The sequence below is a fragment of the Crinia signifera genome, chromosome 7, assembly GCF_055691185.1.
Source record: "Crinia signifera chromosome 7, ASM5569118v1, whole genome shotgun sequence".
Lineage (NCBI taxonomy): Eukaryota > Metazoa > Chordata > Amphibia > Anura > Myobatrachidae > Crinia > Crinia signifera.
Genome location: NC_139223.1, coordinates 167,560,178 through 167,584,932, shown reverse-complemented (window position 1 = coordinate 167,584,932; position 24,755 = coordinate 167,560,178). Strand labels below are relative to the sequence as shown.

Sequence of the window (24,755 nt, the reverse complement as noted above, 5' to 3'; positions counted from 1 at the left end):
CCTAACCCTACTGTAACTGCAGCCCAACCCTATTGTAACTGCAGCCCCACCCTACTGTAACTGCAGCCCAACCCTACTGTAACTGCAGCCCCACCCTACTATAACTGCAGCCTAACCCTACTGTAACTGCAGCCTAACCCTACTGTAACTGCAGCCCCACCCTACTGTAACTGCAGCCCCACCCTACTGTAACTGCAGCCCCACCCTACTGTAATTGCAGCCTAACCCTACTGTAACTGCAGTTAAGGTTAGGTTGCAATTAATGATAGGGTTAGGCTGCAGTTAAGGTTAGGTTGCAGTTAAGGATAGGGATAGGCTGCAGTTAATGTTAGGCTGGAGTTAACATTAGGTTGCAGTTAAGGTTAGGGTTAGGCTGCAGTTAAAGAGGCTGTAGTTAAGGTTAGGTTGCACTTAAGGATAGGGTTAGGCTGCAGTTAAGGTTAGGCTGGAATTAAGGTTAGGTTGCAGTTAAGGTTAGGGTTAGGCTGCAGTTAAGGTTACGTTGCAGTTAAGGTTAGTTGCAGTTAAGGTTAGGGTTAGGCTGCAGTTAAGGTTAGGTTGCAGTTAAGGATAGGGTTAGGCTGCAGTTAAGGTTTGGCTGCAGTTAAGGTTAGTTGCAGTTAAGGTTAGGTTGCAGTTAAGGATAGGGATAGGCTGCAGTTACGGTGAGGTTGCAGTTAAGGATAGAGATAGGCTGCAGTTAAGGTTAGGTTGCACTCAAGGATAGGGTTAGGCTGCAGTTAAGGTTAGGTTGCAGTTAAGGATAGGGATAGGCTGCAGTTAAGGTTAGGCTGGAGTCAAGGTTAGGTTGCAGTTAAGGATAGGGATAGGCTGCAGTTAAGGTTAGGTTGCAGTTAAGGATAGGGATAGGCTGCAGTTAAGGTTAGGTTGCAGTTAAGGATAGGTTGCAGTTAAGGATAGGGTTAGGCTGCAGTTAAAGTTAGGCTGTAGTTAAGGATAGGTTGCACTTAAGGATAGGGTTAGGCTTCAGTTAAGGTTAGGTTGCAGTTAAGGATAGGTTGCAGTTAAGGATAGGGTTAGGCTTCAGTTAAGGTTTGGCTGGAGTGTATAGTTAGAGTTACGGTTAGACTGAAGTTAAGTTTGTGACTATCGATGGCTGGTTTGTGCCATAGCAGAGCAGTATAGTCAGTGCCATATATATTAATCTCTATGACACCTTTCTCTATAAATGGATGGACATTTCTGTAATCCTAGGTTCTCATTATTTCACTTTATTGAAACTGACACCGGATGCCCATCGGGTTCGCCCTAGTCATGGGCAGAAAGGTACGTTGAAGTGAGTTGGACACATGACTCAGTGTCTTGAGACAATGGGGGGCAGTCGGCCCGTTCCAATGGTTTGGGGACTGTGCATGGTCTTTTATGCACTTGTACAGGTCCCCTTTGCATAGTTGCTGAGCCGTTCTTAGGGATTGGGGTGGGCCGGGGGCGGACAGCGGCAGGATGGGTGTTGCCCAAGGGACTGCCCAGCGTTTTATGGGAGTCCCCATGATAACGCTGGACGTTCCCATGGCTACGTGGGTGAGATGATGCCTGTCGGGGGTGGGCAGCTGACGGGAGGTATGCTGTATAATGTAGATGGTGGGTGCTACCCGGTACGCATCTAAATCAACTCCACGCCGACGTGGATAGTGGGGGTATGAAAAGGTCGGAGGACGCGTACCACCGCCCCTCGCGGGCTCGCCACGCTTCGGGTTTGTGCTTCAGGTTTGCGTTGATAGTGGGGGTGGCGTGGGGGTGCATTTAACATGCAATGCGACCAGATGCCCTACGATGGACATCGGGGGCGCCATGCTAGGAAACAAGTACCATCTTTTATTTTACAAGAGCATACATAGTGCATACATAATTTTACATAGTGTATGCTTGTTGTTGCTGTATACTGTATGTAAAAGTGCCAACACACTACCTGACACTGGCCGGGGCCTATAGAGTTAACCTGATTTGACCTGAACGTATGTCTGCGAAATGTCAACAGCCAGAGTTCACTTAAGCCACCGCCCGCTAGAGTGAAGTCCCGCTGTACGTCACAGGGGCCTGCTTAACACGCGGGTCATTTGGCTATATCATCATATTGACCGGCACGTTCAGAAGACAGTAATGATCATTGGCCATGCGCTGGAGCGCACATCATTAATGATATTGAGTATACACACTAGAGCAGGGTGGGGATCATTTGGTCTACAGCATGATGGTCGACAGTCATTAGGTCAAGACCATTAGGTAGACATGGGTCTAGGTCGACATGAGAAAAGGTCCACATGGTTCTAGATCGAAAGGTCATAAGTTTGACAGTTCGTTAGTTCCACCGGTTATTAGTTCTACAATGTCTAGGTCGACAGTGAAAAGGTCGACATGGGGTTTTCACTGTTTTTTTTACCTGAATGTCAACACAGTCGACATGGACACAGCTTAAAGTGCACCGCATCCCCTTACATCGCTCGCTGCGCTTGCTACGCGTCGGGCACGGTGCCTCGCTACGCTCGGCACACTATTTTATTCTCCCACCATGCCCTAGTGGATGGTAGGGCATGAAATACCGCCTGTCGGGACATGTTGGCTAAAAAAAGTGAAAAACCCCATGTCGACTTTTTGACTGTCGGCCTAAACACAAACTAATGACCTGTCGAACTAATGACATGTCGGCCTTTTCTTATGTCGACCTTTTCCCATGTCGACCTAATGGTGTCGAACTAATGACTGACTACCATCATGCTGTAGACCAAATGACTGTATCCCCTAGTGCAGTGATAGCCAACTCGAGTCCTCGAGAGCTACCAACAGTTCACATTTTCTAGATCATCTAGCTGGGTCACAGGTGCACTCATTACTGACTGACACATTATAGAAAATCCACGTGTGGAGCTAATTACTTCACTTGTGATTCTGTGAGGAGACCTGGAAAACGTTAAGTGTTGGTAGCTCTCGAGGACTGGCGTTGGCTATCCCAGCTCTAGATTATATTGTGAAAGCTATTGCTCAGAAGACCATTTCTGAGCGATATTGTTTACACTACCACCTAGTGTGTATGGGCTTTACAATGACAAGCAGCTGACAGATGTAAGGGAAATGTACTTACGTCTTTTCCGGGGTGACCGGCGGGGCCTAGGGGTCCTGGGGGGCCTGAAGGTCCCTACAAATAAAAATAAAACATAGCAATAATAAATACAATGCAGCGTGTTGGAAATGGTTAATCTAACAATGAATAGAAAACGTGCGAACTGAGGTAAAGAAGCCTGTGCTCCAGGAGCAGGGCTTTGTTCACCAACTTAGCAGCGCAGGCAGCACAGCACAGAGGAGGGGGGGAGCAGTGGGCCCAGGCCCTTCTTTCTCCCAGAGAGGCCGGGCCCGGGACAGCTGTACCCCATAGTTGCCGACTTTTTGGCTGCCCTCTCCAGGAGAGGGCAGCCAGCTCAGTAAAGCAGGGGGGCCATCTCCGGGAGGGTATAGGGGGTGGTTCGGGGGCGGAGCCACAGGGCTGGCTGTCCTATTAGGGGCATGTTCATAGTGATCTCATCATTTTAGCCCCGCCCCCACCGTGCTATGCCTGTATTTCAGGCATTGCAGGGCAGAGGGCGGGGCTAAAAAGCCGCGATCACGTCATTTAACCCGGGGACCCCCCACCGAGTGGGGGTGTCCGCCGGTGATGAAGGGCAATGCCGGAGGGTTGTCCCCCTTTCTGGGGGGGCCGGGAGGGGGACCCGATTTCCGGGACCCTCCCGGCCATTCTGGGAGGGTAGGCAACCCTGCTGTACCCACAGACCCTGCCCAAATGGCGGCCCTGATTTCACCAACTGTGATTATAGGGACTTCCCTTCCAGCAGTGGACTATAGGGACCTCCCTTCCAGCAGTGGACTATAGGGACCTCCCTTCCAGCAGTGGATAATAGGGACCTCCCTTCCAGCAGTGGATTATAGGGACCTCCCTTCCAGCAGTGGATTATAGGGCTCCCCCTTCCAGCAGTGGATTATAGGGATCCCCCTTCCAGCAGTGGATTATAGGGATTTCCCTTCCAGCAGTGGATTATAGGGACCTCCCTTCCAGCAGTGGACTATAGGGACCTCCCTTCCAGCAGTGGATTATAGGGACCTCCCTTCCAGCAGCGGATTATAGGGATTTCCCTTCCAGCAGTGGATTATAGGGATTTCCCTTCCAGCAGTGGATTATAGGGACCTCCCTTCCAGCAGTGGACTATAGGGACCTCCCTTCCAGCAGTGGATTATAGGGACCTCCCTTCCAGCAGCGGATTATAGGGATTTCCCTTCCAGCAGTGAATTATAGGGACCTCCCTTCCAGCAGTGCATTATAGGGACCTCCCTTCCAGCAGTGGATTATGGGGACCTCCCTTCCAGCAGTGGATTATAGGGACCTCCCTTCCAGCAGTGGACTATAGGGACCTCCCTTCCAGCAGTGGATTATGGGGACCTCCCTTCCAGCAGCGGATTATAGGGATTTCCCTTCCAGCAGTGGATTATAGGGACCTCCCTTCCAGCAGTGGACTATAGGGACCTCCCTTCCAGCAGTGGACTATAGGGACCTCCCTTCCAGCAGTGGATTATAGGGACCTCCCTTCCAGCAGTGGACTATAGGGATCCCCCTTCCAGCAGTGGATTATAGGGACCTTCCTTCCAGCAGTGGATTATAGGGACCTCCCTTCCAGCAGTGGATTATAGGGACCTCCCTTCCAGCAGTGGATTATAGGGACCTCCCTTCCAGCAGTGGATTATAGGGATCCCCCTTCCAGCAGTGGATTATAGAGACCTCCCTTCCAGCAGTGGATTATAGGGACCTCCCTTCCAGCAGTGGATTATAGGGACCTCCCTTCCAGCAGTGGATTATAGGGATCCCGCTTCCAGCAGTGGATTATAGGGATCCCCCTTCCAGCAGTGGATTATAGGGACTTCCCTTCCAGCAGTGGATTATAGGGACCTCCCTTCCAGCAGTGAATTATAGGGACCTCCCTTCCAGCAGTGGATTATAGGGACCTCCCTTCCAGCAGTGGACTATAGGGACCTCCCTTCCAGCAGTGGATTATAGGGACCTCCCTTTCAGCAGTGGATTATAGGGACCTCCCTTCCAGCAGTGGACTATAGGGACCTCCCTTCCAGCAGCGGATTATAGGGACCTCCCTTCCAGCAGCGGACTATAGGGACCTCCCTTCCAGCAGTGGATTATAGGGACCTCCCTTCCAGCAGTGGATTATAGGGACCTCCCTTCCAGCAGTGGATTATAGGGACCTCCCTTCCAGCAGTGGATTATAGGGACCTCCCTTCCAGCAGTGGACTATAGGGACCTCCCTTCCAGCAGTGGATTATAGGGACCTCCCTTCCAGCAGCGGATTATAGGGATTTCCCTTCCAGCAGTGGATTATAGGGACCTCCCTTCCAGCAGCGGACTATAGGGACCTCCCTTCCAGCAGTGGATTATAGGGACCTCCCTTCCAGCAGTGGATTATAGGGACCTCCCTTCCAGCAGTGGATTATAGGGACCTATTGCCGTGAGGCAACGCGCCCATAATTTTGCACGCGTGCCTCTGCCGCACGAAGCGTCCCTCCTCCATATGGGTCAGTGTTGGGAGGTATGTCACATAGGACTGTACTGATCCAATCCATAATACTCATTGAGCAGATGTCATTATAGGTACTTACAGGAGATCCGGGCTGTCCGGGTTCACCAGGAGATCCTTGATAACCCTGACTTCCCTGTGGGGAAAAAATAAAATAGCTTTAGAGTAAATATTACAGTGAAGGGAAAAAATCATTGTATGTGAATTCCTGACCAGCGCCACCCCACACCTTGGCTACCCCTAGTCCAGCCCTCCCTGTCATGCATGCCACGCCCCCTAAACTGTAGCTCCTCCCAAAGTGAAAATACAGGGGGCCCAGCACTCACCATAATAAGCTAACTCAGCTTAATGTACAAATAATCAGATAAATAAATAATGGGGTTTTAGTTCATGAATTTAACAATGCATTTAAGCTTGCAGCCCATCGCCAAGGGACCCCATTTCACTGCAAGTCCTACACTAACAACTGGTCTCTCAAGAACCTGGCCACTGCTTACACATCATAGCTAAAATTAATGTGTGTTTTTCTTGTTTGAAAGCTCACCTGCCAACTACCTTATGGCTTTTAAAGGTGAGACAGTCACCTAACACACCTGAATTAGTATTAAAGGGGCAGCTGTCACAGGTTTCAGATGAATGAGCTTATCTAGGGTGCATGAGAAAGCTATGATCACAGTGAAGGTGCCCATACACACTGCAATTATCGCATGCGTTTTGTACTTTTAAAGTACAAAACGCATTGCATGTGCGATAATCGCGCCGTGTACCTGCGGGGAAGCGAGGCGCGTCCCCGCAGGTACAATATTGTAAAGCACAAAAAGTATCTGCAGGCAGTACTTTTTGTGCTTCATTGCATCGCATCGCATCAGTACAGGAGTACATGCGATGCGATGTCCATTAGTACCTATTAACTTAAAAAAAAAAAAAGGGGCTAAAACCGCATCTTACCGCATCGCACCCGCAAAGTGCAGTACATCGCATTGCATCCCCCTACAAGTGCCAAAATCGCACGGCACAAATAAAGTACAAAACGCACAGCACAGATATTGGTGCATGTATGGGCATGTTAACAGAGGTTAATTAAAAATTAACCCACACATATAGAGATACAGATGTACCACCGCACTCTCCATTCCTAAGAATGGGGTGCAAACAGCACCCACACTTTCCAGGTTGGGGTGCAGTGACCTATTACCACATACTCTAGTAAATACAAATACAGGGGGCCCAGCAGTCACCATAATAAACTAACTCACCTTAATATATAAATAATCAATTAAATAAATAATCCTCCCAAAGTATATACACATTCTAGTGTCGGACAACAGGTACCAGCAAGCCTATCCCTTTTAGTGTCCCTGCTGTCGGCCTATTTTTTCCACATTAACCCTGCAGTGACCCACCGCAATCAGGTGCGCAGGGAATTGCCCTGGGGCTGGGCAGATTTGGGCTAGTGTGCTGTATGGCAGGGTCACCCCTTGCGGTGGGTCCAACTCCTACAGCACGAGCCTCCAGCTAGTGCTTGTTAATAGAAAATCATGGGATCACGCGCCAGTGTTCCCCAAATGTCTAAATACCAGACCAGGCTGAGAGGTTCAGGGGGGTATGGGTCATTGGGTCGGCCAAATTATGGTTGACCACTGAAGGTAGACAAGCCTTATTTTAACAAAGACAAAATGTTGACATGCCTAAAGATGACTGGGTCAAAAGGTCGACACAAGCAGTAGGTCGACACTGTGAAGGTCAACAGTCAAAAGGTCGACATGGGTTTGTGGATGGTAGGGCATGAAATACCACCTGTTGGCACATGTCGGCTCCTTTTGGCCCTGTCGACCTTAGGCATGTTGACCATCAGTAGTCGACTCAATGTATATCGACCTTAATAGTGTCGACCTTCTGACCGTATACTGTCCAAGGTTGGTAATGGATTTAGGGGAGTAAAACCAGGAAATGGAAAAAAGTTATGTTTATTTTAACCCTTTATTTAAATTTTTGGAGCCTAATCTGGAAAGTGGGCGGAGCTATGACCACGATGCTCCAGCAGCAACATTTTTTACTTGCTTCAACAGGGGGGGTTTCTGGGTACTCGGAACCCCCCCCCCCCCCCTGGGTGCGCTACTGCACGCAGCCTGCTTCGATTGCAGGTGCAAAGCCGCCTCATTTCGGCTCGCAGCGGCTGCCGTCAACGTCCTCGAGAACAGTCCGGACATGCATGCATCGTCCAAACCGCTCCCAGCCAACTGTCACAGTCCCGTCACTGCCCCCTGCGGTCGCATTTTTCCTGGATGCAACCACAGTTTGAGCATTTGCGCATTGATAATTAGGGATTTTCGCACAATAGCGCAAACTCCTGAATCAGGCCCTATGTACAGTAAACAAAACAAAAAAGAAAGAAAAATCCAGTTGAAATGAAAATAACATTTCTCTGTAGGTAATACTCACTGGGTGGCCAGCAGCTCCGGCAGGTCCGGGAGGACCGGCTGGTCCTGGCAGTCCCTAGGTAGAAAGAACAAAATGATTCTTATCAATGTTTCTCCACTAGGCACCACGATAACAGTATTCATTAAGACCAATTATAACGTTACATCCTGTGGGGATTGTGCATCTTGTTTCTAAGAACAGTTAATCGTCCATTGAATACAAAGGGTGAGATTTAATAGGATGAGAGATTCAGAAAGTGAGAGATTTGGGAAGAAATATCCAGTTTTTTTAAAGCGGCAATCATTTACACTTCAAATGCAGTTTGATTGTGAAGTGTAAATGATTGCCGCTTTAAAAAAACCCTGGAGATTTCTTCCCAAATCTCTCACTTTCTGAATCTCTCATCCTATTAAATCTCACCCAAAGTGCTGTAATTAGGGACATTATTCTGGTCCGTTTGCAAGGCTGTGCGCATTCGCACGAGGCTGATGTTTTCGCTCTGCGCATTTCTGTGCATGTTTCTCCGAATGCGCACGCAGATCTAAGGTTGCTCTGAGCAACTTTAGATCTGCGTGCACATTCCACATCATTCGTTAGTCGCCGACCATCGAAGGATGTGGGTGTTACCTGGCAGGCTACGAATGGATGTTTATGTAAAACATCCAATCGCAGCCAGTGCAAACTGGTGGGCCGCTGTACCCAATGGTGGGCCGCTGTACTCAATGGTGGGCCGGTGCACGCAAGGCGGGATCTGGTTCACTCTCAAGGATGCGAATTCGCATTCAAACCCCAATAGTGGAACAATTAGCCGGCAGGTCGTTATGGTGCCATGGCGACCAGTGCCCATCAGGAGACTCCTGTTCTCCTGCCCTCTATAGGACATGTGATGCCAACATCCGAGACATATAATCGCATCACATACAGTGACTGTAAGCCCGTCCATGCCTGATAATAAATGATGGGTAAATACTCATTTGTAATCTGGACACTTTTTAGGATTGTTTTAGCAGCAATACAGTTAATCTTATTATAGCAGATTATTGGCACTTTGTCATTACAGTGATGTGTTCGGTTACATGTAAATGGCCAGAAATACCGGCTACGTCCCCTTCTCAGTAGCATAAAGACGCGGAGTAAATCCAGCTTCAAAATTCCAAAAATTGCAGCAGGAGTACTTGATCCCCTCTAACTCTGAAGGGGTGTACTTAAGGGGGGTACTAAAGGGGTGTACATACACATCGATTTTTACATGTTTTCGGTTCGATTTTGCTCATGAAAGCAAAATCGAATCAAAGGTTTTTAAAACGCTTTTGTTCCGTATTGATTTCTCTACATCGAAGAGAAAAACAGACTGTGCAGGCAAGGAAATATCGAATTCCATCCAGTAAATTGAATGTTTACACTGTGCCTTGAATCGGGTCCAGTATGTAATGCCGGTGATCAGAACCCCGCCGGTTGAAATACCTACGCCGGAATCCCGACCGCCGCAATGCCGACAAGGGGGGCCGTGGATCGCACCCCTCATACGGTCTCTCTACGCTCGCCACGCAGCGGGCCTGGTGCATCGCTACGCTCGCTACACTATTTTATTCTCCCTCTATGTGTATTGTGGACACCCATAGAGGAACAAAGTGCCGGCATTGCGGCGGTCAGGATTCCATCGTTGGTATTTCGACCGCCGGGATTCCGACCGTCGGCATATTAACCGCATCCCCTTGATTGCACATCGAAATCGAAGGCAAAAGTGCAGATCGAATGAGAAACTGAATGGAAAGCAAAGGCCAAATCGAAAGGGGGTGGAATTGGGGAAATCGAAAGCAAATCAAAATCGAATCGAAAGAAAATCGATGTGTGTGTACAAACCTTAGGAGATGAAATGGGTTGGATACCCACCCCCCCCCCCCCCTTTATTGTAGACAAGTCTCCTTGAGCAGGTGAATGTAATCTCTAAGGAGCAGGGCCCTCTCTCCTCATGTGCGTTTCTTAGAATATATCTCTGCCACTGTTATAATTGTGTCAGTGGCCGCTGCTGCAACTGTCTTATATTTACCACGTACTTGTCCTAATTTCCATTTGTACTGTAAATCACAATCTTTCCTGTATTGTTCTTTGCTCATCTATGAATTGTCAGGTGCTGCAGAACCCTTGTGGCACCAAATAAATAATCTATAATAATAAGGTGGAGGAATATATTTGCTATGAATCACATCTGCTCCCCACTTTACAATCATCTCAGTATTGCATGGCGGACTGGCCATTTGAGGACTGAAGTTGACAAACAATGCAACAGTGGATTCATCTCTGCAGGTTTGGGAACCATTATCCACATGTCTTAGTAATTAGAACTCGATGATTCCTGTTAGTTAGCGCAGTCCACGTCACATGACAGACACAGAAGCTGTGATTGGATAGAATGTAAATCAGCCAGACATAATGATTTCTGTTAGGGATGGGGTGTTAGCAATCTGTCGCTTCCACACTGGATCTGGTGAGTGAATTAGTGGGGGATAAATGTCATTAATACAACATATAATGGAAAGTGATGGTTACAGGCGCATGTCTCATGCAACGAATCACAACTTGGGATATGAGTCGACATTAATACAGATATTTGTTTTAGTCACATACTAAGAGAATATAGGACCGATAATGTCATACTGTATATGATTTAACCATTAATTAGATGCGCACACTGTGGTCCTGATTGTGAATTGTACTCAATGCCGATGTTTTGCTATTGTGCGTGGTGAAATATCCTTGGAAACCATTACTGAATGCGCCAACTGCGCCTGGGAATGTGTACGCCATTGTGAACTACATCGCTAGTACCTCTGATAACCATTTTGATCATCGTGAATATTGGTGGAGACTGACTGGCTGGTAACCAAGAGTAAATGCAAAAAGAGGCAGTGTTGTGGGTGTGTCATGGGCGTGTCAGGGGCGTGCATGTGGAGAAGCCCCCTTGCGCAGAACGGTGGAGGCAGTGGTGTATGTGAGTAGGGGGTACACTGTAACCAGGTGGTGTGTGTGGAAGGGGGTACACTGTAACCAGGTGGTGTATGTGGGTAGGGGGTACACTGTAACCAGGTGGTGTGTGTGGGTAGGGGGTACACTGTAACCAGGTGGTGTATGTGGGTAGGGGGTACACTGTAACCAGGTGGTGTGTGTGAGTAGGGGGTACACTGTAACCAGGTGGTGTATGTGGGTAGGGGTTACACTGTAATCAGGTGGTGTATGTGGGTAGGGGGTACACTGTAACCAGGTGGTGTATGTGGGTAGGGGGTGCACTGTAACCAGGTGGTGTATGTGGGTAGGGGGTACACTGTAACCAGGTGGTGTATGTGGGTAGGGGGTGCACTGTAACCAGGTGGTGTATGTGGGTAGGGGTTACACTGTAACCAGGTGGTGTATGTGGGTAGGGGGTACACTGTAACCAGGTGGTGTATGTGGGTAGGGGTTACACTGTAACCAGGTGGTGTATCTGGATAGGGGGTACACTGTAACCAGGTGGTGTGTGTGGATAGGGGGTACACTGTAACCAGGTGGTGTGTGTGGGTAGGGGTTACACTGTAACCAGGAGGTGTATGTGGGTAGGGGGTACACTGTAACCAGGTGGTGTATGTGGGTAGGGGGTGCACTGTAACCAGGTGGTGTGTGTGGGTAGGGGGTAAACTGTAACCAGGTGGTGTGTGTGGGTAGGGGGTACACTGTAACCAGGTGGTGTATGTGGGTAGGGGGTACACTGTAACCAGGTGGTGTATGTGGGTAGGGGGTGCACTGTAACCAGGTGGTGTATGTGGGTAGGGGGTGCACTGTAACCAGGTGGTGTATGTGGGTAGGGGTTACACTGTAACCAGGTGGTGTATGTGGGTAGGGGGTACACTGTAACCAGGTGGTGTATGTGGGTAGGGGTTACACTGTAACCAGGTGGTGTATCTGGATAGGGGGTACACTGTAACCAGGTGGTGTGTGTGGGTAGGGGGTGCACTGTAACCAGGTGGTGTATCTGGATAGGGGGTACACTGTAACCAGGTGGTGTGTGTGGATAGGGGGTACACTGTAACCAGGTGGTGTGTGTGGGTAGGGGTTACACTGTAACCAGGAGGTGTATGTGGGTAGGGGGTACACTGTAACCAGGTGGTGTATGTGGGTAGGGGGTGCACTGTAACCAGGTGGTGTGTGTGGGTAGGGGGTAAACTGTAACCAGGTGGTGTGTGTGGGTAGGGGGTACACTGTAACCAGGTGGTGTATGTGGGTAGGGGGTACACTGTAACCAGGTGGTGTATGTGGGTAGGGGGTGCACTGTAACCAGGTGGTGTATGTGGGTAGGGGGTGCACTGTAACCAGGTGGTGTATGTGGGTAGGGGTTACACTGTAACCAGGTGGTGTATGTGGGTAGGGGGTACACTGTAACCAGGTGGTGTATGTGGGTAGGCGGTACACTGTAACCAGGTGGTGTATGTGGGTAGGGGGTAAACTGTAACCAGGTGGTGTATGTGGGTAGGGGTTACACTGTAACCAGGTGGTGTATGTGGGTAGGGGGTACACTGTAACCAGGTGGTGTATGTGGGTAGGGGGTGCACTGTAACCAGGTGGTGTATGTGGGTAGGGGTTACACTGTAACCAGGTGGTGTATGTGGATAGGGGGTACACTGTAACCAGGTGCAGTGCCGAATTTCCCATTAGGCACGTGAGGCACGTGCCTAGGGGCGGCACATGTTTGGGGGCGGCACTTGGATGCTTGTGATAGTACTGTCAGCCTGAAATGTACCAGTAACTGTAAAATATACACTGTACTGTACCATATTCCATCTTGAATAGAGTGTAAATGGATAGGACATGCAGATACTGCCCCTATAAATTGTCCTATATAGTAAATATGTATACATAATTTTTACAAAAAGTCAGTTAGTGGCTTTGTTTTAAATAATCCATTAAATTGGATATTATCAAATGAGGGCATATAAGTAATCAATAAAAATAATACAATTAGGTGGGGGGGGGGGGGGCAGCCGTTATTGTTGTGCCTAGGGGTGCCATCACGCCTAAATCCGCCCATGACCAGGTGGTGTATGTGGGTAGGGGGTACACTGTAACCAGGTGGTGTATGTGGGTAGGGGTTACACTGTAACCAGGTGGTGTATGTGGGTAGGGGGTGCACTGTAACCAGGTGGTGTATGTGGGTAGGGGGTACACTGTAACCAGGTGGTGTATGTGGGTAGGGGGTAAACTGTAACCAGGTGGTGTATGTGGGTGGCGGTTACACTGTAACCAGGTTGTGTATGTGGGTAGGGGGTACACTGTAACCAGGTGGTGTATGTGGGTAGGGGGTGCACTGTAACCAGGTGGTGTATGTGGGTAGGGGGTACACTGTAACCAGGTGGTGTATGTGGGTAGGGGGTACACTGTAACCAGGTGGTGTATGTGGGTAGGGGGTACACTGTAACCAGGTGGAGTATGTGGGTAGGGGGTGCACTGTAACCAGGTGGTGTATGTGGGTAGGGGGTGCACTGTAACCAGGTGGTGTGCGTGGGTAGGGGTTACACTGTAACCAGGTGGTGTATGTGGATAGGGGGTACACTGTAACCAGGTGGTGTATATGGGTAGGGGGTGCACTGTAACCAGGTGGTGTATGTGGGTAGGGGGTGCACTGTAACCAGGTGGTGTATGTGGGTAGGGGGTACACTGTAACCAGGTGGTGTATGTGGGTAGGGGGTACACTGTAACCAGGTGGTGTATGTGGGTAGGGGGTGCACTGTAACCAGGTGGTGTATGTGTGAAAGGGGTACACTGTAACCAGGTGGTGTATGTGGATAGGGGGTACACTGTAACCAGGTGGTGTATATGGGTAGGGGGTGCACTGTAACCAGGTGGTGTATGTGGGTAGGGGGTGCACTGTAACCAGGTGGTGTATGTGGGTAGGGGGTACACTGTAACCAGGTGGTGTATGTGGGTAGGGGGTACACTGTAACCAGGTGGTGTATGTGGGTAGGGGGTGCACTGTAACCAGGTGGTGTATGTGTGAAAGGGGTACACTGTAACCAGGTGGTGTATGTGGATAGGGGTTACACTGTAACCAGGTGGTGTATGTGGATAGGGGGTACACTGTAACCAGGTGGTGTATATGGGTAGGGGGTGCACTGTAACCAGGTGGTGTATGTGGGTAGGGGGTGCACTGTAACCAGGTGGTGTATGTGGGTAGGGGGTACACTGTAACCAGGTGGTGTATGTGGGTAGGGGGTACACTGTAACCAGGTGGTGTATGTGGGTAGTATTGGCAGAGTGTATATAAGTACGTGCAGTGTGGTTGTTAGACCTCACACTTAGAAGATATAACCAGTTTGAAGGGTTTATTCAAGTGGCAGGCTTGTAGGTTACAACAGTACTTCATGTGTTAACTTCAAGCAGTAATACAACTTGTACATTTGGTAACGACAGTCTCTGGTTGTTACTTAGCTGTAGCGTTTTGGCGCGTGCAGGGTAAATGACAGTCTGCTGGTTTACGCTGCGGTATCTCTCCCAGTCTCGCTGCTGCCAATGATGACTGATCTCCCTGTGCAAAAGGTCACGCTGGTAACGGGTTTACAGCGGGGGCTTGCTCCTATGCGCTCCGGTGCACGTGGAGCTACAAACAGCATGGACGGAGTCACACACGATCTGAGGCACACTCTAACGCGGGGACTTCCTCACAGGAAAAAGTAACGCTGCCAGCAGGGTCAGGGGTCTCTGCCCTGCTATTCGCTTAAGCGACCTGTCACTCAGGGTGACGCTTAACTACGTTGGCTGCAAGGGGGAAAAGGAAGACTGTAAGTCTCACACTAAGCAGTGTATGCGGAGACAGGCGCTGAGCGCTGCAATCTAACACTCCCCCTCGCTTAAGGCTGTCTTCGGCTACATAAAAGAACTCAATACAATGCTTTGTCCTTTTGTAATACCTGTAACCGAAAATATGGTTAGAGAGAAAAAAGACATTCAGAACATCAAAAACTTCAAATCAACATTTTTGAACTTAGACAAGTCCACAGTCCTTCACGAACTTAATAAGCAAGTTTCTCGACAGTCCTTTAGTAAGCATGTCAGCGACATTCTGTTCACTTGCAATGTATTCAACATCGATGGACTTGTTCTCCACTAGTTCTCTGATGAAGTGATGTCTTATCGCGATGTGCTTTGACCTTCCATGGTGCTTGGTAGTACAGGAAAGATCTATTGCTCCCCTGTTATCACATGCGATACTGATAGTCTCTTCTTCATAAAGTAGACCTAACTCACACAAAGTCTCTTTGATCCAGAGTGCTTCTTTTGATGTCTCTGTGAGAGCCATGTATTCGGCCTCGGTTGTTGAGAGAGCAACGGTCGGTTGTTTTCTACTCGCCCAACTAACTGCTGCTCCGGCCAGTGTGAACAGGTAACCGGTGTGGGAACGACGATCATCTTCATCTGCTCCCCAGTCGGCATCGCAGAAGACTTTCAAATTTGAATTGCTTGTCTTGGCGAATTTTAATTTCAAGGAACTTGTACCTTTTAGGTATCTCAGAATCCTCTTCACTGCGATCCAATGTTGTCTTCCAGGATTTATTGCAAATTGGCTCACCCGACTGACTGCATGAGTGATGTCTGGACGAGTTCCAATGCTTGCATACATAAGACTTCCAACCACGTTCTTGTAAGGAACATCTTGCATTTCCTCTATTTCTTCTTGTGTGGTTGGTGACATACTTTTTGTAATCTTGACGCTTTTGTCAATTGGTGTATTCACTGACTTGGAGTCTGCCATCCCATACTTCAAGATTGTTGCCTCGGTGTACGTTTGTTGGTCGACTGTGACTGTTCCCTTTTGCAAGTTTTGAACAATCCTCATGCCCAACAGATGATTGGCTGGACCTAAGTCTTTCAACTTGAATCTCTGTTTCAGTTGATCTCTCACACTTGTGATGTGATCTTCGTGACCTGCTATAAGTATATCATCCACATAGACTGCTATGATGAACAACTTTTCTCCCAGAGTTTTGTGATAAAGGCAGTGGTCAGTCTCTGATCTAATAAAATTCATTTCAAGCAGTACTGTGTCCAATTTTATGTACCAGCAACGACCACTCTGCTTTAGGCCATATATGGATTTCTTCAGAAGACACACTTTCTCTGTCTGAAGTTCATTCTCATCATAATGATCTGGTGATTCCATATAGATCTCTTCAAGTAGTTCTCCATTTAGAAACGCTGAATCGAAGTCTAGTTGGTATAGCAGTAAGTCTTGTAAAGTGGCGACTGCAATTACTAATCTGAGAGTGTTATACCTCGCAACAGGTGAGTATATCTCCCCATAGTCAATTCCGGATCTCTGTGTGTATCCCTTAGCAACAAGACGGGCTTTGTAACGGGCAACTTCTCCGTCTGAATTTAACTTCTTGCAGAAGACCCACTTGTTCTTGACTGTCTTGCGGTTGCTTGGCCTATTTACTATGGTCCAAGTATCGTTCTCTCTCAGTGCTGATAACTCTGTGTCTATTGCAGATTTCCATTTCGCCCAATCACTGCACGCTTTCGCTTCTTGAATACTCTGAGGTTCACTGAAAACAATATTCGCATATTCTTCCTCATATCTTCTGGCTGGTATGCCCTTGTTTCTTCTTACAGAAGCTCTTTTAGTTGGTTCGCTTCCTCCTTCAGTATTTTCTGTTGCAGGTATGCTTTCTATTTCACATACCTCTACTAGTGCTTGCTTTTCTTGCTCTTTTGCTTTTGTGGGTGATGCTGTTTCTTGAAATATCACATCTCTTGATTTCAGGAGACGTCTGTTCTCTGCATCCCAGAGCCTGTACCCTTTGCTCTCCTCACAATAGCCTAGCAATATGCACTGTCTTGATTTTGGGTCAAGTTTCTTCCTTCTCTCTTTTGGTATATGTGCATAAGCTCTGCTCCCAAAGACACGGAGGTGACTGATGTCTGGCTTCTTCCCAGACCAGGCCTCTAAGGGGGTTTTTCCCTTCACGGCCACTGTAGGTGTTCTGTTTTTCAGGTATACTGCAGTAGATACAGCTTCTGCCCAAAAACTCTTCTCCAGGCCAGCATCGTTCACCATCGCTCGTGCTCTTTCAACGATTGTTCTGTTCGCCCTTTCACTTACGCCATTCTGTTCAGGCGTGTAGGCCATCGTCAGCTGATGCTTTATGCCATGCCTTTTTAGGAAGTCGGTTAGTACTTCATTTTCGTACTCTCCCCCATTGTCGGATCTCAGGACCTTTAGTTTTAGGCCCGTCTGAGTTTCCACTAGGTTCTTGTACTCCACAATTTTCTTGACCACCTCACTTTTCTTCTTTATGAAGTATACGTGTGTCATTCTTGTGGCGTCATCGATGAGAGTCATGAAGTATTTGTAACCACTGGTTGACTCCTCTTCCATTGGTCCGCACACATCTGTGTGTACCAGAGCTAGTTGTGTTTCTGCTCTGCCTGCTGACTTGGGAAATGGGTTGCGGGTCTGCTTGCCTTTTATGCAACTCTCGCACACAGGTCTTCCGGTGTCTTTCACTGTGATTCCTGTTGCCATCCCATCAGCTAATTTCTGGACATTATCATATCCTAAGTGTCCCAAACGTCTGTGCCAGAGCTCCATGGACTCATTTTCAGCAGAGGCTGCCAAAGCTACACATTCATCTGTGTCTAGGACGTATAGTTGGTTGCATCGGGTTGCTGAAGCAATTACAGTCCCTCTTTCATTATGCACCATGCACTTGCCCTTTGCAAACTGGACTCTGTAGCCTTTTGCCTCGAGTACGCTGATAGCGATGAGGTTACTTCCCAATTCTGGTACATACAGGACGTCTTGGATATCTGTGACTACTGTCTGTCCCTCAATTCTTAGTCTCACTGTGATTGTCCCAACACTTGAAGCAGTAAGGATCTTTTCACCAATCCCGGTAACTGTTGTGGGGTTACACTGTGTTAAAGAATTGAACCACTCCTTGTTGCAGCTGAAGTGTCTAGAGGCTCCCGAGTCCATGTACCAGAGATCCCTCCTTGGCTTGTCTGTTACATTCAGTGCTGACTCGTTCTTCTTATCATGCCGCTTGTGCATGCCACTAGTGTTCTTCAGCCTGCATTCTGAAGCCTTGTGCCCTACTTTGTGGCACACATAACATTTGAATGTGCATTTCTTGGGTTTCGCACCCTTTGCTACTAAGGCAGAACCTTCAGCTATGGCATCCTTGTGGATTCTCTCTTGGAACTGTAGTAGTTTGGCTCTCACAACTTCAGTTGTAAGCTTGGTCTCATTTGACTCTAGTGCGACAACCAGAAAGTCAAATTCCTCTGTCAAATTCTGCAGCATTACCATTGCTACTTCTTCCTCATCCACTTTTGCTCCTACACACGCCAATTGCTGAGCTATCGATAGTATTTTATCAATATAATCGTTCATGTCCTTGCATGCATTCAATTTTGTTCCATACAGTGTGCGTCTCAGACTTATCCTTCTCATTAAGCCTTTATTTTCATAAGCACCTTGTAGAGTTGTCCACATGTCCTTAGCGGACTCCTTCCCACAGATAGTAGAATAAACATGCTGCTCCACAGCCAGGCCTATTGTGCCAATGGCCTTGTCTACCTCTTCTGGGTTTGGACTTTCTCCTGGGGCTATTGTGACTTTCCATAGCTTCTCCCTCTTAAGCTGCATTTCCATAGCGAACTTCCATGTAGTGTAATTCTCTGAGCCTTTGAGCTTTGGAAAGTTCATGCTATGCCCTGTACTGTGCATTCTCGTTAACTCTTCCACAAATGGCAATTTAGAAATAATTCCTTTGTGTTCTTTTATGTACTGCGCTAGCACTTTGTCTTCAGGGGGTTAATCTTCGCGCACGTGACGTGCTGGGCCCATAACCTATTGGCAGAGTGTATATAAGTACGTGCAGTGTGGTTGTTAGACCTCACACTTAGAAGATATAACCAGTTTGAAGGGTTTATTCAAGTGGCAGGCTTGTAGGTTACAACAGTACTTCATGTGTTAACTTCAAGCAGTAATACAACTTGTACATTTGGTAACGACAGTCTCTGGTTGTTACTTAGCTGTAGCGTTTTGGCGCGTGCAGGGTAAATGACAGTCTGCTGGTTTACGCTGCGGTATCTCTCCCAGTCTCGCTGCTGCCAATGATGACTGATCTCCCTGTGCAAAAGGTCACGCTGGTAACGGGTTTACAGCGGGGGCTTGCTCCTATGCGCTCCGGTGCACGTGGAGCTACAAACAGCATGGACGGAGTCACACACGATCTGAGGCACACTCTAACGCGGGGACTTCCTCACAGGAAAAAGTAACGCTGCCAGCAGGGTCAGGGGTCTCTGCCCTGCTATTCGCTTAAGCGACCTGTCACTCAGGGTGACGCTTAACTACGTTGGCTGCAAGGGGGAAAAGGAAGACTGTAAGTCTCACACTAAGCAGTGTATGCGGAGACAGGCGCTGAGCGCTGCAATCTAACAGGTAGGGGGTGCACTGTAACCAGGTGGTGTATGTGTGAAAGGGGTACACTGTAACCAGGTGGTGTATGTGGGTAGGGGGTACACTGTAACCAGGTGGTGTGTGTGGGTAGGGGGTACACTGTAACCAGGTGGTGTGTGTGGATAGGGGGCACACTGTAACCAGGTGGTGTGTGTGGATAGGGGGCACACTGTAACCAGGTGGTGCATGTGGGTACACTGGATTGTGGAGGAATTAATAGATGTGGTTTGCCCGTTCTGACCAGACCCTTCTGTACTTGCAGTGTATTAGCCCTACAGTAATGCAGGAATGGTCCATGCCCTATTGCTGAAATATTATGAATGAGAAATGATGTTAGACTGCAGAGGACGATGTAATACAGAGAGTCGGGGTTAGGCTGCAAAAAAAGAAGCTGCATGAGACGTTAATAGAAATTAATGAGGTAGGCAAGTATAATTCTATGTATCTGTCCATTCACCTGCCCATCTAATTGTCTATCTGTACCCCCTACCATGCTGCACTGCAGGTGGGGCAGATGTAACATGTGCAGAGAGTTACATTTGGGTGGGGTGTGCTCAAACTGAATTCTAAATTGCAGTGTAAGAATAATCTGACCATTTTTACCCTGCACTGAAACAAAATAACTCCCCCAAATCATAGTTTCCTACCCTCTTGCTTTCTGCAGGAGACTCCCTGACATAGCAGCAATCTCCCTCTCTCCCTCATTAGTCTAGCAATCTCCCTCATGTCACCTAGCCCACATTACACTGTTACATCATAGTTATCAGCACCATTTCCCAGCACTTTACCAAGTATAGTAGCTCTTACTAACTGCTTTGGGGCTCATCTACATTTGGATTTATGTCATGTTACAAGATTCCTCTCAGATGTAGCAGTACACACCCACGCTTCTAGGTGCCACATTCACAATCTCTTTTCACAATCACTCCATATATGGAACTAGACATGCCCTTTGGGTGGAGCATGACACGCCCCTTCAATGGGGCGCTGTGCAAAATTCTATAATCTCCCTAAATCTAGTTTTTAAAAGTAGGCAAGGAAGTATGCCCCAAATCTAACAAATCTCTGCACCTGTTACATCTGCCCCACCTGTAGTGCAGCATGTCCGTCTGCAAAAATTGCAGCCTAACTTACAGGACTGAATCAGACTCTAAGTGCCAGGTTTGTCTTGTTTGCAATCAAATTCAGATTCAGGGCAGTGCGTGTAGCTTTAAGTGAATTTTTGGGTTTGTCCTAGATGGGCATTCATTAGTTTCTTAATGAATCTGTTTCTGTCAAACAGAAAAGTACATATATATATATGTATGTATATATTTCATTAGTGATTTAAAATAATACCCACACACAGGCCCTTATTCTGATTGAGTCTGCAAGTGCGGTCTGACAGCTGATGTTTGGTGTTTGCGCATGTGCAGAGGCGTATCTGTGCATGTGCGAACGCTGTGCTTGTCCGAATACGGCGTGAATTCCATACAGAAAACGAGGTTCCCACAGATCTATAGATTGTAAGCTTGCAGCAGGGCTCTCCTTCCTCCAAGCCTGTCTGTTGTTACCCAGTTTGTTTTATCACTGTCTACTATTGTAAAGCGCAACAGAATCTGCTGAGCTATTGAAGAAACTGTTAATAAATAAATAAATGGGGGAGTTGATCACAAGAAACATCCACTCGCGGCCCATTCTCTCAGCGTCTTACCGCATTCGGACGGTGTGAGCGATCCGTGCGGAAGGCGGGGCTAAGAACACTCAGTGGCTGTTCGAAATATGCATCTGTCCGAGTCAACTAGAATAAGGGCCACGGTGCGTATTTTGAGGAGTTTCTTAAAATCCAATAACGACATGTAATTATTGGACTAATTAAGCTCATTGAAAACTTCCACAGAGTCTTTAGGGCAAATGTACTAAGATGGGATGTTGCTATAGGCAACCAAAGAGAATCTACTTATTTGTTAAGCACCTTAAATGAGATAATAGTTAGGATCTGATTGGTTGCCTAGGGCAACATACCATCTGAAATAGAACTCCCATCTTAGTAAATGACCCCCTTTGGGGTTGAGGGGTGTCCAAGTAGTTCTGAAACTAGTCTATACATTCTATACTTGCTTGGCAGGCTGCGCTAGTTCCTATAGAAATTACCGCAGACGGTTTCCTCCCTGATTACTGAATAGGAAAAACGCTCGTCTGCAGAAAAAACCGGCGCAGCATCATTTCGTTTTTTTTTTTTTTTTTTTTTTTTTTACATTTGCAATTGAATAGGCCCCTAAAAGACAAACATGGGCACATTTCTTGGCATACACATTGTCCCCGATGCTATAATAAATGTGTGTCAGGGGAATATAGATCACACTGGTTCGCTGATGATGTGATAATGTCCATGAGCCAATACTGTAAACATAAATCACCTCCTTTGATTGGTTTCTGCAAAAAGAAAAAGATAATGAGAATGACGTGTTAGTGATGCCAGGTATCATCTCACCCACCATAACACTTTGGCCCCCTTGGCCAGCTGACTTAGTGTCATATCCAGATTTGGAATCATACTGAGGACGAAAGTTCTGTAAAAAAACAGGAAATTAAAAATCATCATTATTAATATTTTACTATGTTTTACGCAAAAGGGGTTCTAATGTATAATGGTCTAATGATGTATTTGCATTTTACTACTGCCATGTATAGTCATGTAGGTGCCCATGCACAGTTGGATGTTCCTCTGTTCTGCTGGCAGAGGATAATGTATGTGCACCAACACTGTAACCAAGGGGTGTGTGGGTAAGGGGGTACACTATAAACGGGTGGTGTGTGTGGGGGTAAGGGGATACACTATAAACGGGTGGTGTGTGTGTGTGTGTGTGTGGGGGTAAGGGGGTACACTATAACCAGTGTGTGTGTGTGTGTGTGTGTATGTGTGGGTAAGGGGGTACACTATAACAGGGTGCTGTGTGTGTGTGGGTATGGGGGTACACTATAACCGGGTGGTGTGTGTGTGTGTGGGTGGGGGGGTAAGGGGGTACACTATAACTGGGTGCAGTGTGTGTGTGGGTAAGGGGGTACACTATAACCGGGTGGTGTGTGGGTGGGTAGGAGATACACTGTAACCGGGTGGTGTGTGTGGGTAAGGGGGTACACTATAACCGGGTGGTGTGTGTGGGTAGAGGGTACATTATAACCGGGTGGTGTGTGTGGGTAGAGGGTACATTATAACCGGGTGGTGTGTGTGGGTAGAGGGGGTACACATGTTTTAAATTATAATGCTATAATTATAATGCACAATTACAATACTGTAAGTAACTTAAATACAGTATCGGCATTCTAATGTTGACATTATTCTATTTGCATTTTGACTGTCAACAGCTTAAGTGTCGAAATATCATACCAGGGGGTATTTACTAAGATCAGGGCCGGCGCTACCACTAGGCAGCTTTAGGCAGCTGCCTAGGGCGCTGGCCGCTGGAGGGCGCCCTTTATTTATCATTTAAATGAAGCAGCACCGCGGGTCCCAGCAGCGTCTGCCAATTATCTCCTGGCATCTCTTTAAAAAGAAACCCATGGTTTCCGGAAGGCAGGCGCATCAATCACACAGCAGCTGCCTATGCAGCCTTCCCTCACCACACCGACCGCCCTCGCCCCTCACACCCACATTGGCGCTGTGCACTGCAGCCGGGAGAACCAACATGGAGCAGTGCCTCCTTGCGAACATATACTGTATGTGTACACAGCGCACCTCTCGCCACCCACGCTTAAGCACCTATGCCTGGTAGCAGTGACTGAGCCCGCCCCAGCATCAGATACTCATCGCATCTCGTGTGTGCAGTCACCCCCCTGCCCACCCATGGGTGTGCGGTCCCTGCACATCCTCAACCCCGCTGGTGTGTGCGTTCCCCCTCAGTCACCAGGCACCTAATGTGTGTAATCCCCTAGCCCCCCCCCCCCAAGCACCCGGTGGCTAATGTGTGCAGTCCCCTTACCCCCCCAAGCACCCGCCGGCTAATATGTGCGCCCCCAAGCACCAGTGTCTAATGTGTTCGGCCCCCTCCTAAGCACCCAGCTGGTGTGTGCGTGCCCAATTGCTGCACTTCAGTGTGCTGTTAGCCGGGAGCAGCAGAACCTGATCAAAGGCTGAGAACTGGCCATTCCGTGTCCTGCTGTGCCTCCAGACACGGGTCCTACCTGCTGATGCCACCGGATCTGTGCCATGCTCAGTGGTGAGTACCGCACATATGTTTATCGCGGGGGATAAAGATGTGTCTCATATTTTGTGGGTACATGTGCGCTGTTTCCAATGATGAGCATCTTCTTCATCCTCTCCCGCACCAGCGTGACCTGACAGATACCATCACCACCCCCTGTGACCCTCTCCTCCCCTTACAATTTCCTTGTACCCACTCTTCCCTCTATGTGCCCAACTCACCCCACCTGGTGCCCCCCTCTAAACTCACAATCCCCTGTGTGTGAGCCTGTGTGTGTGTGTGTGTGTGTGTGTGTGGGGGGAGTTGGCAGATGTATTGCCTAGGGTGCCAAGAACCCTTGCACCGGCCCTGGCTAAGATGTGGGTTCTATTTCATTTAATATGTTGCTATGGGCAACCAATCAGCTTCTATCTATTATCTTTAAGAAGTGCTAAATTAATAAGAAGTAGATTCTGATTGGTTACCCATAGCAACATCCCATCTGAAACAGAACTCCAATCGTAGCGAAAACATTTGAATTTGTGGGCCCCTATTTACATGACTTAATTTACATTTCTGTTTGTTTCCTTAAGGCGAAATCAACCGGTCCCTGTAGTTAATTTAGATTAGATTAATTGAATTTGTATTATTGCATGTACAGTAATTACATTTTGCAAGAGGAGGAAATCCTTGGGACGCAGGGAAAAGGCATGGTTGCTTCATGGCACGTGCCCGGGTCAGCTGAAACCCAACTGACTAGCACTCCATGAGACTGTGCCAGCTAAGTGTTCAATAACTTACTGTTATGACATTACTCTTTTTCTGTCACGCGTGCACAAATAAAATTACATGGCAGGAAGTGAGCATTTGCGTGGCAGGAAGTAAGCCCTTGTGTGGCAGGAAGTGAGCCCTTGTGTAGCAGGAAGTGAGCACTTGTGTGGCAGGAAGTGAGCCCTTGTGTGGCAGGAAGTGAACCCTTGTGTGACAGGAAGTGAGCGCTTGTGTGGCAGGAAGTGAGCGCTTGTGTGGCAGGAAGTGAGCCCTTGTGTGGCAGGAAGTGAGAGCTTGTGTGGCAGGAAGTGAGCCCTTGTG

At 48.0% G+C, this 24,755-nt stretch overlaps 1 protein-coding gene across 1 annotated transcript in view; it reads right to left on the bottom strand.

Moving 5' to 3' along the window:
* Positions 1 to 24,755, bottom strand: part of COL3A1 (collagen type III alpha 1 chain) — a 101,987-nt gene that overhangs the window by 35,440 nt on the left and 41,792 nt on the right. Inside the window, exons 5-8 of the mRNA XM_083154255.1 lie at positions 21,978 to 22,052; positions 8,031 to 8,084; positions 5,671 to 5,724; positions 3,101 to 3,154 (exon numbers count right to left, since the gene is read on the bottom strand). Coding sequence (XP_083010381.1) covers positions 3,101 to 3,154; positions 5,671 to 5,724; positions 8,031 to 8,084; positions 21,978 to 22,052 — 237 coding nt within the window. The remainder of the gene's footprint in view (positions 1 to 3,100; positions 3,155 to 5,670; positions 5,725 to 8,030; positions 8,085 to 21,977; positions 22,053 to 24,755) is intronic.